At 41.5% G+C, this 16,847-nt stretch overlaps 1 protein-coding gene across 1 annotated transcript; it reads right to left on the bottom strand.

Moving 5' to 3' along the window:
* Positions 1-2,989: 2,989 nt before the first annotated feature.
* On the bottom strand, positions 2,990-16,331 carry LOC114565595 (carboxyl-terminal PDZ ligand of neuronal nitric oxide synthase protein). The gene is made up of 10 exons (XM_028593753.1): positions 15,770-16,331; positions 14,819-14,890; positions 12,612-12,704; positions 12,472-12,530; positions 12,269-12,377; positions 9,732-9,861; positions 9,107-9,234; positions 5,196-5,357; positions 4,030-4,198; positions 2,990-3,516 (listed from the first exon to the last, which is right to left on the bottom strand). The coding sequence occupies exons 1-10, from the start codon at positions 15,872-15,874 to the stop codon at positions 3,014-3,016; spliced, it is 1,530 nt and encodes a 509-aa protein (XP_028449554.1). The 5' UTR covers positions 15,875-16,331; the 3' UTR covers positions 2,990-3,013.
* Between the last annotated feature and the right edge of the window lie 516 nt (positions 16,332-16,847).

Genomic DNA, 16,847 nt, shown 5'->3' with positions numbered 1-16,847 from the left:
GTACTTGTACACTGCACAATGACAATAAAGTTGAATCTAATCTAATATTTAATGTACAAGAGTGGTATTACAGTAGTATGCAGATTTTGTTGCCTCCAGACAGAGCTAGTCCTGCTGTTTTCCTGTTTCTAGTTTGTATGCTAATCTAAGATAACTGGCCAATAACTACATATTTACAGTAAAGACATGAGAGTGGTATTGATATTCTCATCTGACTCTCTGCAACAAAGCAAATGAGCGTTATTTATAAAAATGTTAGGAAAGATGGGGATCACATCGTCCCATTCATCGTCTGGGAACCATGAATGGCCGTACAACTTTTGTGCCAATTTATTTGATATATTTTGATATTTTACTATATTAGTGAACATTTTATGACACACCATTCTACAGTAGTTAAGATATATCAGTCTGGACTGGAGCGGTGGACCGACGCTGACTGACGCTGCCATCCCTAGAGCCACAGTGCTAGTCTGGCTAAAATATTCTCGCATTGCCAGACCTTCCTTCACAGCGCTGCGGAGGAGGGTCTGGCTAGTCCACACAGCATTCCGGAATGGGAGAAAAACATGCTCTGGTTTATTGGCATTTATTTAAACCAATCACAATCGTCTTGGGCGGCTCTAAGCTCCACACGGAGCAACGGCACCTCTGCAAAATAGCCTCGGGAAGGAACTTGATGGGTGGAACATGTGCACGTTTAAAGGTTGTTTTAGTCGTGCAACAGAAAACTCTTGGTTGATTGGACCGATAGTCTAGCTAGCTGTCTGGAGTTACCCTGCAGAGATCTGAGGAGCAGTTAACCATAGTCATCATAAATCGACCAGAGTTTAAAATGCCAGCATAAAGAAAGCGGAAGGTAACGGACATCCAGTGGAATTTCCGGCAGCACCTGAACAATCCTGGAAGTGGAACGTTGTGGATATAGACCAGGCTAAAAAGACCAAACCTAGGAATAAACTTTACACTGCGAAACAATGTTTTATTGAATTCATTTTACCTACAGAACACAAGAAGGGGCGAGCAGAATGACACTACAGACCATTTTTCATTATTAATCAACAAACCAAAGTAGAGGCTGTGTCCTGGAGGCCGCCCACTTTCTGTGTGTGCTGCAGCTGCAATAGCAGAGCTGCAGGGTGTTGTGGCTGGATGTGGGCAGGTAATGGCTGATATTCTTCATATTTTCCAGCTTATCTGCAGCGTTACATCAAGCTGCGGCTGTCCGTACACGCAGTGAGCTTAATGGAAGATGACCCTGTTTAATGACCACAGCTGGTGGATCTCTAATAATAAGAGAGAGACATCTTCCTCATAAAAGACCTCCCGCATCCCATTTTCTCAACCAGTTACAAATACTAATGAGAAAAACATTTTGAAAAGGTCAGCCCACAAACTGCTGCTGCTTATCATTATGTCAGAGACATATTTCTGGTTATTTCACCCATGGATGTATTTCAGCAATTAGTAACTTATACTAAATACACTGAACATTTACCATGACACCAGATGGCATTTGAGAAAGGGCATGCAATTCCACAAGGAGAAAGATCGATTTAGGTGCAATTTGTTTAGTATATAATGTTTAGTACACTTCACGTGAACAGACGTAACCTTGGATAGAAATGACAGAGAAATCTGGATACAGCAGATAGATTGTGAGCACTGGATAGTGGGGAAGAGGTAACAAGCTTCAGGGAAAAGAGGGGAGGAAGGTGTGAGGGAGAGAGAGGGGGCCAGGAAGAGATTAATCGGTTTTGGAAAGAGCTCAAAGACACGTCCCCAATTCAGTGATTCAGAGATCTGGCTCACAGTCAGCGAGGTGGAGCTGGTGCGACAGTTAGCCAGAAGAATATGAACGTGTCCAGGAGTCTTATACGCCTCCATCCTTATCTGAATTAGAAGTTCAAGACTTTGGTCTTTGGTTTTCAGGTTTTTGTAATTGCATGCACACGCTGAGGAAGGGCGTTGCCCGAAACGTCCGTTGTGTGGCAATACAAATATTAAATTGGAGTGCTGTACTAGTAACTTTATTTATGATAGTTCAGGACTTTCCAAGGAATTCATCTGAATGGTGGAACAGTGACGCAGCAGTTTATGGTTACTGCAGTACAGCATTAACAAATAATACTCACAGTACTTTGTGGTTGCATTTTTAAACATTAGAGACAAGGTTGTTGAGACACAGCATCACCTAATCAGAAAGTCTTCTTCAATAATATAAAACAGGATGAAGATTAGTATGAATAGAAAACTGTGAAATAAATCAGACCATGAGAGATACATGCTCATTTTTTAAACCCATGTGTAATTACAGATTTGTGTCATAGCAAGCACAGTAAGGTTTTAATTTTCACACTCCAAAAAATGCGTTAGGATATTCAGACAGACTTGGCAAAGGGGTCTTTTCTTCACAGATCTTCACTGGGAAACAGCAAAGAAAATGACCACGTCCACGCCGGATGTGTCATAACTCCATGAACACAGACACAACCACAGTGTAACAAGCCCAGAGAATCAGGGAACCAAAAGGATGTAAGGTACAGAAACCATCAAACTGACACACACACACACACACAGTACGTAACACACACACATACTAACAGACAGCAGAGATGGAGCCTGAAACACAACAGTGTTTATACTATCTGACAGTCCAAGGTTTGAATAAGTCTGCACTGCGCCAAATTCCAAACTATAAACACACCTGTTGCACCTTGTTTTGGAGCTGGAATGGAGTTGAATTAAACAGAACAAATCCATCAATTAATTATACTTTCTGCATCTCTGTTTCTATTAATAAATCTTGCACCACTCATACAATTGGGACATTTTGTCAGTGCACAGGAAGTAGCAAACCAAAACAGAACAGTGGTGCGTGAGCACTCTGTCGACGATGCAGTTTACTGATATATTATATTGTTATGAAGTCCTTCAGATTCTGAATTTCAGCTGTTTCTCATTGGGGTGGTGTATACGTGCAATGTTGCCTTGAGCAGCTTTAAGAGCACCACTACACAGCCATCTCATCCCCTAAGCAGTCCGGCAGACTCTCTGCGTTCAGCACGTTTAAGAGTCGAGTGGCACCGTCAGCCCCCACTCCCTCCCCCTGCCCCCAGCTGTCCCGGTCATCGCTCTCATCTGTGTTTGATTCGTACTCCGACCCGATCCCTGACTCCCTAAACCGCAGCAGCTCCAGGGCTCCCAGGACCTGCTCCCCCAGCAGCGAGCTTTCATCCGGGGCTCCGTCGCTGGGAGTCTCCCCTGCGTCCTGGCCCTGCTCCTGGCTGTCCGGCCCTCGGGAGGTGAAGCGGAAGCACTCAAGACGAACTCCACTGCCGCTGAGCCCAAGATGGCTGGTGTCGGTGCCTGGAGAGCAGGGCCCGGGGCGGGCGGAGACCCAGGCACTGTCACTAATCTGGACCTGGGATTGAGCTGCAAAGGGACCCATAGATGAAAAAGAGCTGGGGGGCTTGGCGCGGAAAGTGATTTCTAGAAGACTGTCCTGGGATCCCACTAAAGAATATAAAGAATATCAAAAAAAAGATATCAAAAGAAGGATGTGTAAGATGAAACAAAGCATGGAGAAAATTGGTGGTTATCACATGTAAACAGAGATACAAGACATGAGAAGAGAGGTTTGAGCAAAGCCGAGGAGATTATAGGGAGAGGGATGATGTCTGTGCTGACAAGATTTGATAATTCATGACTATACAGTAGCATATTGCCACTGGCTAAAGGCAGGGAGGGGAGAGCGGAGAGCAGTACTGAATCCTCTGAGAGGGCTGCCATGGCATAATTAATTGCATGCCAGAAGTGGATGAGAAAAGGAGCCATAACGACAGGAAAGCGACACGCAAAGAAAGTGATGAAGGGAAAAGAGAGGAAGGTAGAAAAAGGATGACTTTATGACATAAATTCATAGAGAAGAACACATTGAAATAGAGGAAGATTTGAGGCAACCAAACAAAATAAAATATATAATGTAAATGGGAGGAAAAAAAGCTATAACTGCAGACTTCCACTTACTAGATGTTAAGTGGCCAGCAGATTTGAGCTCCAGTTCCTGGATCTGTTTGACCAGCAGGGAAATGTGTTGCAGCAGGTCGGTGTTCTGCTGCAGCAGCCTCTGCACTCTGGCCTGGGTTTCAGTCCGAGCACACACCTCCACCGACAGCTGCTCCTGAAGTACATGGACCTGGACACACACACACACACACACACACACACACACACACACACACACACACACACACACACACACACACACACACACACACACACACACACAAAGGATACACACACAATTCTGGTATTGATAGGCAATTCCACAGTGGCTCCTAAGTTTGGAGTGTGCTTGGTCAAAAGTTTCACTTTTAGACATTAATGACTTATATATTTTTGTTACTCCAGATACCATATTAGAAGAGACAGGCTGAAACCAACACACATCAACACTATGAATTAACTTTATGAATCAAATCCCTGTTAATGAGATTGGCCAATGCCAGCTGCAAACTCTAAAAAGCTTCAAGTCTTTAAAGGCCTTAAAACCACGGCTCATGCATATTTAATTTGATGTGAAACTTTTCAAAAGTGTATGTAGTGGTTTAAAGGAATTAAAGAGGTGAGCATTTAATAACCCGAAATGCCTCGCCATGTCCTATTTAACACACCACTGATTGAAAATGGAAATAGCGCATTGCTCTATTATGTGCTTGAACATTTTGTGTCAAGCATCACAACGTTTTCCAATAATCTTAATTAAGGTATTTTGATATGCATTTTACGGTAATACCTCAAACTAACATGTTCTAAAAATTCAATCAATTTCAAATTTAGTCTTGTAATATGTTTATGTATGTTTGTATGTTTATGTATATGTAATATGTTTTTAGCCAGGGCAATAAACAACATTGCCAGGCGGCAGCCGCTTAAGGCTCGTCTGAAAGCCCCTTTAGTCTTGTTGATCTATCTTATGTGTATATTATGTTCTATACAGATATATTTAGAACTTATGTTGTAGTCTTAATTTTTTTATTTTGATAAAAGGCTTTGCACTTGAATAAATTCATTAAACTGTAAACAATATATGGACCAAAGCTGCCATTAGGAGTTTCATCAGGAACAAAAAAAGAGAAAGAAATATATGTCATAGATGTGGTTCCACAGGAAAAAAGAACTGCCATCAGTACCTGCTCTGAAGCTGCCAGTGCTTGCTGTTCCTGCTGCTGCAGTTGTTTCTGGAGGAGCTGGACCTGGTGCTCTGTAGAGCAGGGAGCCTCTTTTGCCGACTGACCCGACACAGAGGCTCCAAGGATCGGGGAGCCCAGCAGGAGAGATGGGTAATCAGACACCTACAACAGAGATGACAGTAAATTGGGCTCTACTACTTCTAACGACATTAATAAGTTAATGAAAAGTACCTGTGATGTTTTCATTCCTTGAAATGTCTTTTTTGCTCAGTCTTTTTTACTGGAGTGATCACAGCCACCATTAACACATAGAAACATAAGCACCACCCACAGAAATTGAACTCATTGTGAGAAATACATGGAAAAAAGACTGACTGACTGCTTCGTCATCCTTGAACCGTGCAGTGGAAAACCTCATGCATATTACCACTTTAAATAAAGTTAACAAAATATAATACATCACAGCCCTATGGATGGGCTGTAAAGGAGATGGGGGAAAAAAAGTTAAGTATAGGGTAGGAAAACCAATAATCCTAAATAATGGAGTAACAGTGGAAAGTAAAACATCATATGAAAGCGTGTGAGTAGTAACACATCTAAAGAAGTGGTTTAAAAACTGCCAGTCTCTTTCTGCCAGTATGAGCTCCTTGGGGAGAGACAGAGAAGATACGCTGCACCGACAGCAGCACGACTGTTGCCTTTCATTCTGATGGAAAAAAGCCACAGATGGACCACCACTAGATATCATCATTGCTGCTTGATGTTCAAGGCCTCCCGAGGACATTTTGTGATGCCTAGTTCCACCATTTAAAGGTACACTGTGTAGGAATTTCTCCCATCTAGCAGTGAAATTGTATTTTGCATTCAAACCAATGGTGCTCTCTAGCGCCTCGCATTGCACGCTTTTTCAAATGCGTGTTGCAACTATGGTAGCTGTTATGTACCAAGAAGCTATGACAACATGTCTTCCAATATTCGCTTTTTTGGCGACAAGGATTCCTTCTCCTGTGGCTCGGCATAAGTATGATCCTCCATTATGAACTAAAGTGCAGTGCAGGCTTTCGAGCACCTCTCACTGATCTCCTTCTCCGTTTCAGCCGTTTTCAGTCATGTGAAGCTGGCTCTGAACGCAAACGTTTTGTGGATTAGCTAGACAGTAGGCTAGTGCTTTATGTCCCTCTCAGTGATTATAGTTTTTCAAAATGGTGGAACGACATGGAAGCCTCCTTGGACTTGCCTGTCCAATGTAAATACAGATAAGAAATGATTCGCTTACGAGGATAAGTCAGATCATTGGCAGAGGTACTTTTACACCAATGAGGACATTTTTATGAATGAAGACATTGATTTTAGCTAATAAAATACTTAAAACACTACACAGTGTTAATGCAACTTCAGTTCCGGATTTGATTTCAAACATCTTCCAAAAATAACCTGCAACAGCGCAACAAATGGTATTCTTTGTGCTGTATGTAATGCATACATTAATAAAACATGAATAAAGAGGGAGTTGTATTTCACACCAAAGGAAGATCAATTAAGACGCTGTGGTTTCTCTATTAAGGCTGCTGTTGATGGAGTATTTTATATTGCTGCCTGGTTCTGTGATAGATTTCCACTTGAATAACAGGTGGACTGTGAGGTGCGTGTAGAAAGAAAAACTTGGTCTTTGATTTTGAGGGGCTGACACTCAGGGGTGGAAGTAACAGATTGCATTTACTCTCGTTACTTTAACAAAGCAGTTTTGTTTTTGGGTAGGCTGCTTGTACTTTTAAATACTATATTACTAGTAACTAGTAGACTTTGCAGTGCAAGACAATGCAAGACTCCCCTTCAGACGGGTGAGTACAACAAACGCGGTGTGTGATAGTTCAAACTCTTTCAACATTGCTAGGCAATGTAGCGTTTAGTGTGTGTGTGTGTGTGTGTGTGTGTGTGTGTGTGTGTGTGTGTGTGTGTGCGCACTACGCGATGTGTCAAATCTGTGCAGTCTGTCCTGTGTTGTAATATCCAAAACAGCAAAAATGGGGTCCATAAAACCAAAACAATGAGCTGAAAGATGCTAAGCGCTTCGAAGCGCTAAGGGGAACTTTGAGCCATTGCTAACACAAAGATATCGATTATATCCGAAGCTGAAATTGAGTTCTAATGGTTGAGAGTTACATTTAATTTAAAGAGGTGGACACTTTGTTTAATCCACAACACAAGCATGACTAATCAGTTATACTGTAGATTTTACTTTAATCATGTCAAAGACATTTCTGGTCTAAAATAGCATTTAATCTAGTTGTGGAGATGGTGTTTTAATGGGGATTGATCCAGCGGAATCTATAAATAAACCTACAGATTGACCGGATGGGCAGCTGTCCATACAGGAATTATGACTCACACCATTATGTTAGAGTGCTTGCAGTCATGAAAAAAAACTACTTATCTGTGTTATATCTGAGATGTGAGATCAATATGGTAGACTGTCCTGTCAATAATGCTCGACTGTGAAGGACACTTGACCGTCAGATTACACACAGGAGAGGGGAAAATTGCATGTAAGATCTGGACATATGAAATACTGCTGTTTGATTGTGGCAGAGTTGTATCAAATAATGAAATAATAAAGCTAATGTCCTTGTTTTCAGGTAATCATATTATTAGATGTAAAATCCATTTAATTCAAACCAATTAGCTCCTCGTCAGCACAGCACTATTAAGCTGACAGTGCCACAGAGACTTGGTTGGAAAATGAGCTGACAAATATCAGAGAGCATAGTCGCTTGTTTGACATCTCAGGATACAGAGCGACGCCAGAAAGCCTTGCTATGTTTTCATTAATATACCATATGATCACATCAATATAGATGTGGAGCATTTCTTCACAAATAAGCCTTAAAGATGCCGTTGCTCGCTGTATATGCTTGTTTACTGAACTTCATACAGCTTGTTATGAGGCCAAACTTTCCCCATGACCCTCTCTGTGAGCTGTGAGCCTCCCAGAAGGATTTATGTAAATGCAACAGGGAAAAGAGATTGATCTAATAAGTTGTTTGTGTCATGTCTGTGTGGAAGGGGGAAAGCAGTTCAGTAGCAGGACTAATGGGCATTAAAAGTTACTTAAGGAATTGAATTTTAGCAGAGCTGAAACAGTTAGTCAATGAATTGATGAGTCGATTGACAGAAATGTAATCGATAAGTAATTTAAGGTAGACTCCAGGGATTTAGCAGATACAGTATCCTGACTTTTAGTGCCTAGTATGGGTGAAACTCTGAAAAAAAATTCTGGATCCTATATTTCCCATGATGCAACTTGAAAGCATCTTTCATTAGACCCTCTCTGCTACCCTGATGACATCACTATGACCTCATCAGGGTTATTTTCTCAAACTTTGGAGCTCTCTTTCCAGAGTCACAGAAGACATTACACAATTATTATTATTATTATACAACTGTTTTCACAGTCGGACTAGTACTCCTCATAATGAGTAAATTAAACTTGATGTGTAAAATTGGTGTAATGCTATTTAAGTCATTTTAAACACAAATATGAATATTTGCTGTTTTATTAGTCTTATATGGAAGTAAATAGAAGATTTAGAAGTTTGGCTTTTGGGACTGTTGGTCACACAAACAAGTGATTTGAGAAAGTTATGTTGAGTTTTGGGAAATTGCGAGGAGCATTTTTCACTATCTTCCTCCACTTTCTAGACTAAACGATCAACTGATGAAGGGCAGATAGATAATGATAATTGGTAATGAAAATGTGTTAGTTGCAGCACTATATTTTAGCTGAGTGGAAACACTGCAGGCTTGTCTTCATCTATGCAGGGTACAAAAAAAGCTGTGTTTCTAACAGAGTGAGAAAATAGCAGGGCTTTGTGTAACCGACACCGAAATGATCAAGGACTTCTGTACTCTACCTTGTCATTGTTACCGAGGGCCTCGTCCTTTTTACTCTTCTCCATGTCTGATAAGGAGACACACTCAATGCTGTCCTCTGTAGTGGCTTCAAGCTCGGTCTCCTCTGGCAATGCAAACCTCTTCTTTGCTGCAGAGGGAGCATATACATATAAGGGGGGGACTTTCATGCAGTTTTTACTTTGAGCTTTATAGTTTGCAACATATCTAGAGGCAGTGACAGCAGCAGCAGCAGCAGCAGCAGCAGCAGGCGAAGAGCTGGCAGAAGCCCACACACAAGCAAGGTCTTGGACCAATGGCTTGCCCGACTTACCAAAACACATCTGCAGCTGCAGCAGAGCAAGTGGCTGAAAGAAATCGTCAGTAGTGGATAATGACATCTTTTCTCAGAGAGATGTGTTTGCTTCTGCAGGCGCTCAGGTGTTTTGTTTGTGACAGAGAAAAAGCAAGAGGGAGAGAAGAGAAGGCCCGGGAGTTTATGTGTTGTTGTGTGAGGAAAAGAAAGAAGATTGACTTTGTGTGTGAGACAGAAGGAGAATGGGATGGAGAGAGACAAAGACAGGAGGGAGAAGGAGAAGGGATTGGTGGATGCACTTTTGTGTGTGTTTGTGTGTAGGTGTGAATCACCTGGCACTGCCTCTGATTCCTCTGCCTTCCCCTCCTCATCCTCCTGGTCATCGCTTTTCTGCTGCAGGGTCAGCTGGTGACACACATCGAATGCCTGACCCACTGTCCGCACGATCCTCATGGCCTGAGACTGCAAGGGAGGACACAGCGAAAAAGTGTGGGTGTTGGGGTGTTGAGAGCGGGGGAAGCAGCAGCAGGAGCACAGTAAGGGAAGACGCACAAATGAAGGGGTACAGTAGGGGAGAAAATGAAATGCCAGAAGAGTTGCACAGGAAGAAAAGTGAATGGATGAACGTGTGTGAGTGTGCACATGCAAAGAGAAAGAAAATGAAAAATAGCAGCAGAAAAAAATGGGGAATAGGCAGAATTGGAGGTGGAAATTGAAGACAGAGGGAAACAGGAGAAAGATACCAAATTAAAGTCAAAGATATTACGAGCACAAAGCATCAGCTGCTTGTACTTGTTCTATGCTCTGCATACATTCTGCTGTCGTAGTGATGGATTGTTCTATTTCAGAGTCACGTAACTTTTAATGCAAAGTGAAGATAAAGTTTGTTGTTACTGCAGGAGGCTCAGGTATGTCATCATCATCAGGTCAACAATCAGAGAGACTTTACCTTTACTTTAAATTACACAGAAGCCACATTTTCCCACCAAAATGAAAGCAGATCAATCAAGTGAAACAGCAAAATAAAGTGATGAGAATTGATTTATGAAATTACATTTTGCTCCATCAATTTTAAATTGAATTTTGTTTTGAAATTGTCAAGTTAAACAAACAGCCCTCCCCAGGCCAAACACAGCAAGGCTCTATTGGTACTCTGAGCTGACATCTAAGCCCTGCTGGGCAGCAACATGCCGTGATGAAAATAACTAAAATCTCCTTTTATCAGCCGGTCCATCTCCTCCTACTCAGCACACATGCTTGGTCTGCAACATCCAGATAAGGCTCCGCGGCCCTGGGGAGGTAGTTAGGCACCACTTTTTGCCTATCCCTGACATTATGGTGGGTGTTCAGTCGGCAGTGGTGAAAATGTCTTTAAGCAGCTGAGTAAAAAAGCCTGTCTTCTTTTCTTTCTTCCCACCGGGATGATTAGTATTCCGCTTCACTAAGTCACTGTCAGTCTGGTATCCATGGTGAAGGGATGGAAATCAACCTGACTGATGCTCTGTCTTTGTCATGGAGGGAAAGAATGTATCTGCTTGATATGCAGATATGTGGAGATTCATACGCATTTTAACACACATACGCTCAGAATAATTGCCCATATATGAGGTCCAACAGGATAATACATCACGAGGCAACGGGCATAATATCATCATTAGAAGCTATGTGCAGAGCATGCAGGGGAAAACAAAATGCAATGATTGACTTGCTGTGGTTCCTGAAAGGATACATCTGGAGATTTTTTGTAATTTTCAACAAATCCATAATAATACCAAAACCAACAATGTGTTCGTCCGTCTCTCAATACTAAGTTTGCAACCTCCCCCCCGCCTGTTCTGTTGCTCTCAGTGCCAATGATTATGATTTCTTGGCGTGAGTTAGATGATGAGATTGATATCACTCTCAAGTCTGTATGGTTAAAATAAAGCTACTGCCAGCAGCCAGTTAGCTTAGCTTAGCACAAAGAATGGAAACAGTGGTAACAGCTAGCCTGTCCAAAAGATGCACATCTAAAGCTCACTTATTATATTATAAAGGTTACCATTTTGTAAAAAGGGCAATTTCCCTGTTTTTTTTTGTTTTTTTTTTATAAAGCAGGTCGACATGCTATATAAAATGCTCATAATATGGGATCTTAAGTATAATTTCATAAAACAGCAGTGAACAGAGGAAAACGATACATCAGATCAGGCTAATATATACTTATAAGTAGCATCAATTCCATGTTGGCTTTGGTATTTTCATTGGATTTGTTGACAATGAGAAAAATATGTAATATCCCCAGATATATTGTCTGTCAAAGGTCCCACGGCTTGAAAATGTCACTTTATGAGGTTTTTTAACATTAATATGAGTTCCCCCAGCCTGCCTATGGTCCCCCAGTGGCTAGAAATGGTGATAGGTGTAAACCGAGCCCTGGGTATCCTGCTCTGCCTTTGAGAAAATGAAAGCTCAGATGGGACGATCTGGAATTTTCCCTATGTGACGTCATAAGGGGAAATGTTACCTCCCCTTTCTCTGCTTAGCCCGCCCAGAGAATTTGGCCCACCCATGAGAAAGAGAGAGACATCATGGCTTGCAAATGAGCGAAGCATGGCAGTTGGTCAAGGCCACCCCCCCACCCTCCACCTTGCTCCGCCTCTCTCCTCCTCAATAGCATTTAAAGCTACAGACACAGAAATGGCACATCCTAAGGAAAGCTCATTGTGGGACTGGCTCTAGTGGCTGTAATTCTGCACCAAGGCTGAATTTCAGGAAAGAGACTTCAGATACAGTATTAGGGGACCACTGAGTCCTATATAAAAGCATCCAAAAAGCAGCATGTCATAGGACCTTTAAGCATTTTCAGTTTAGCCGGAATCAAACCTACTTTTCTCTTCGACTTGAACACATTGCAGCGGAAAATGTTGCTCTGGCCATCTCTCGCTATATAACTGAAGATCTTCAAGTCTTGGGCGTCATGTGAGACATAGAAAATCCTGTTAAAAGGAAGACAAACGTCAATATTTCATCGAGTTGGTTACAAGCTGCCTGGTTATTTGGCTTTGATTTAATATCATCAGGAGGGCTTACCTGTAGATGGGATCCTGCGTCACCAAGATCGTATTCTCGTCCCATGACCACCCTTTTCTCTGTTACGACACAAAAACACATGGGTTGACAAGTGACAGAGGTGAAAAGACAAAAATATATAATTCAAATAAAGGACTGACCTTCCTCCTTTTGAGCAAAATCACTTTGACAAAATCAGTGGATACGACAATGTTGACCTTCTTTTTCTTTATATTCTTCAGTTTGAATTCATACTGTGAAGGAAAATGATATTTAAATTAACATTCAAGGTTGATAATAGATTATTATGAGGTGTGACTAGAATTAAATATCACATGGACCTGCTGAGATGGAGCACTTTACACAAGACAAATTATATATTGGAATAGAGGTATGGAATCATGCAGACAGGAGGATATTTTTCGCAATCTTCTTCTTAGAGCAAATGTGAGGTTGAGTAAACACTGTCAGTTTCTGTTTCTAGGAGCTATTTAAGCTTTCAAAGGCAGACTTCCCAGAGGGAGGCCGACATTTGTGGAACGCTTTCATCCCTCTCCGTGATTACTGCTCGATGCTGTACCCTCTGCCTCCACTGCTGGCTCCATATAACAGGGCCCAGAGATCTAAGAACAACCAGTATTTATCTGAAATAATGCGCCTTGCTTTGAAACAACAACAACAACATCCAACATCAGATGATTAATGGATCAGATGAAGATTATTTTCATCAGGATTGGATGGATTCTTATTTTCAGATCAAAAAAATAAATCTCACAGGAAGTAAAGAAAAGAGATAATTATTACAAACATAGCAAGTCATATCTGGTGATTTGAGCCCTGTTGAATCTGGAGCACTATAAGCCTGTCTGACCTGTGTCACACCCAGGAGAAAAGTACCTTAATAGAAGATTCAATAGGCGCTTATTCCTTGTCATACACTCTTATCTAGTTCATCCGTCTTATTGTTGTGTGGGAGGTTTCCTCCATTGTAGATGCTCAGGTGAAGGACACAACTCCCACAATGTGTACGTGCAGCCCCATGTAAACTGGGACAAGAGGACCATCCATCTCCAAAAAGTGCAACACAGGAGGTGTTCGTGCTAAATTTTCATGCACATCGCTCAGCCACCACTTCTAAGCACAACCAATGCTTTACAGGTTGTGCAAACTCACCTCTCATCTTATCTCTAAGCCACTGCAAGTGTTTTAAGGACAAGTCAGCTTTTGAATATTCAGAGTCCGTCCCCCGCAAGAGCAGAGACTCTTAATTACTGAGCCATTACAGCGCTCACAAAGAGTACAGACTCTTTTACCGACTTGCTTTTATTCTATCAACCTTAATCTTGCCCACGTTTAATATCATGCTGTTGTATTGTATTTGTATTTACATATTATTTGTCTCTTAATGCATTTTCTTTTCTTCTATTTTTTCATCTCCTTCCCTTTATTATCTCTGTACTTAAGGCTTGCAGAAAAGCATTTTGCAAACTCTGCTTTTAGATAAGAGCTACATAACATACATTTTAATAAAATTGGTTTGTTTAAGGACAGATTAAAAAATAGCTACATTACAGAGATTTGGCCAGCAAGGTTTTTAGCAGCCATATGATTACCTTGTACATTGTGTGTGTATATTGTTTTTATCTGATCTGCTATATCAAAAGCTCTTTTATAATGCATTATGAGAAAAACTGTAAAAATACCAAATCATTGAGATCCGTGATGTTGAGTATGTTAAGGGAGGAAACTCAAACATACAGCATCACTAAATTTCTCAAATCAAATGGTCATTATACTGCACTGTACATGAGGGATCAGGATTAAGTGTGTCCGGATGTCACTGAGGATGTGGCTGACCTCTGGTTGACTCAATAACTTGGTTGTTAGATTAGATCCAACAGCTGACACGCAGCTAAATCCTCTCCTCCCTGTCTTCTCTGTAACACTGCAGTGCTGTGTGTAATGACAAGGCATCGTTTGTGTTTCCAGTGGCCTTGTTTGGTCCAAAGGGGGGCTCGAGAGCTGTTGGTTTCACATATAAACCTGCACCCTTTATCTCTCCTCAGCCTTAAAAATCGGTGCTGCCCTATGAATCCTGCTGTGATTTAAATTGCTTCTGACAGACCACTGAATCTGCAGAGTGTGTAGTTTTACGCAGACTAGTGATTTATGTGTAAGGAGGATGATAAGGAGAGTAAAGATCCTCTGAGCACCGTGCACAAGGTGAGACATAAAACACAGGAGAGAGAGAGAGTTAATGTGCATGCACCAGCATCAATTCCAGGGTCATTGTTAATATGTTTAGACTGCTGTCACAAGGGTCAAGTTCAGCGGTCTGGTTCAGTGAAGTCACATTTAAGTTTCTTACTCGGATTCTTCTCATAGCAGCGACTATCTCCATCCGGCTGCTGGGGCGACCCACCTCCAAACTGCCAATGTACTGCAAAATGTCAGAAAAAGGTTTAAAGATTGACAGTTTGAGGGAATGAATACCACTGACTATCTGGGGAGAGCCTGTGCTGGCAGACCATTATAGTTTTGACAGCTTTTCATACATTTTTGGAAGTATTCCTCCTCTATGAATACACCATTACATGTTAGAGCTGCAACGATTAGTCGATCAGTAGATCCACAAAAAACATTTATTAACTTTTTTGATCAGTTGCCAGTTTTCCATCAAAAGTATCAAATGTTTGATGGTTCCAGCCTCTCAAAATTAAGAAATTGTCTGCTTTTCCTTGTCTTGCATTATGGTAAATTGAATATTTGGGGTTTGGGACTGTTGAAAACAAGACGAGAGATGACTTTGGGCTTGAGGAAATTGTGATGGGAATTTATCACAGTTTTCTGATGTTTTATAGACCAAACAATTATTGATTAATCAATAATGAAATGACCATGAGTTAGTTGCAGCCCTATAACACTCAGACTGATTTTGTTGGGTGCCAGAAGCCAAAGACAGAAATGTAAAAACGCTCTTATTGTTCTGCACTCATCAAAGGTTTGTCAAAAATTATATAACCGAAATGATGTCAGCATTCATCAAGTCATCAGTTAAAGCAACACTTCTCCATGCATGCAAGGTAAAAAATGATAAAATCACAAACATTTCAAAGTGATGCAAAGTGGACAAAAATCTAAAATGTTATATTGCATATCCCATCAACATCACATAAACCCATGGATGAAAATATATGCTTGTTGTTACAGTAGCAGTGACATCAATAGCCCTCATTTCATTGTTTGACACATACAGTGATGATGATCACATGCTCACATTCCTGCCACACAGAAAGTATCTGTTGCAGAGGGTCCTTACCTTTGCCTCAAAGCAGACCCCATGCTTAAACACCTCGTCGTTGTGCATGGGGATCCTCAAATCCTGCGCGTCATCCACTAAATTGTACTTGGTTACACCTGGCATCGCTTTAATGATTGCTGACTTGCTCCCGACTCCCGTTTTACGACAGCGCTAGTGTACCTGCAGATATGCGCATCTCCTCCGGTGCTGCTCCCTCCGCACTCTCTCCGTCACTCCGGAGGTCATCCGGGTTGAGGCGCACCGGTCACGACGGATTGGTCGGTTGATGGATTCAATTAACGCGCTGATCGGTGATCGGTGTGTGCACTTACTGACCCCCTCACTCCGGTCTGAGACACGACGAAGAAACAGTACACACCGCGGCCACCGCCGGGGTCCCCAATGACGCACAAATCTCACCACATGACTGTTATTTCCTTGAAGCTCCACAGCATCAATCTGCACTAATTCATCACAGTGAGCGATCAATATTCAGAAGCAGTGGGCGCTTATTAGCCATGAAACTGGCTGTAAAATGTAACAGATGAAGACAGACTCCGCTTGTAAAGACTCTATCAGCGGATACAGCTGGTGTTTGGTTGTAGGACATCTAGTGGCATCACAGGGAACAAACAATCTCCCAAATAAGTGACTCCCAGTGGTTTCCAGGAGCCCCCAGAGGACCTTGAAGGGCTCCTGGTTCCCTCTTGCAATATGAGGATTATTGTAGCCATTATTTAAGTGCAATTTAACATAGGCAGACATAAAAAAAAGCTTCTCAGACAAAACAATTAATGAAACAAGCATAATTGCTCCGATAATCGGACACATGCTTTTAACCTGGTGAAGCACATGAAGGTACACTCTGAGGTGTTAGTGGATTATTATTTCCTGGTTGCCACATGCAGTCTTCTAATATCCATTATAATGTGTGGAATTATCATGAAGCAGAGCTGAATCTTCCAGGTCATACTATATTAAAACCTGCCCAAAAGTAACTTTGCAATTTAGATAAAGATATAGTTTACTGAAGGGGCATATTTGGGAGACAGATGAATTTTAATCCCTGAATTTTTTTTTATACCTTTTATACCTG

This window comes from Perca flavescens, chromosome 12 (genome assembly GCF_004354835.1).
Source record: "Perca flavescens isolate YP-PL-M2 chromosome 12, PFLA_1.0, whole genome shotgun sequence".
Classification (NCBI taxonomy): Eukaryota; Metazoa; Chordata; class Actinopteri; order Perciformes; family Percidae; genus Perca; species Perca flavescens.
The sequence above is the reverse complement of the archived record's forward strand: the minus strand, read 5'-3'. Positions and strand labels throughout refer to the sequence as shown.

Coding starts and splice junctions, on each gene's coding strand:
- LOC114565595 (XM_028593753.1), bottom strand. CDS start 15,874: ATGCCAGGTGTAACCAAGTACAATTTAGTGGATGACGCGCAGGATTTG. Junction 12,531..12,611: donor TTTTGCTCAAAAGGAGGAAG/GTCAGTCCTTTA, acceptor GTGTCGTAACAG/AGAAAAGGGTGGTCATGGGA. Junction 12,378..12,471: donor ACGCAGGATCCCATCTACAG/GTAAGCCCTCCT, acceptor TCCTTTTAACAG/GATTTTCTATGTCTCACATG.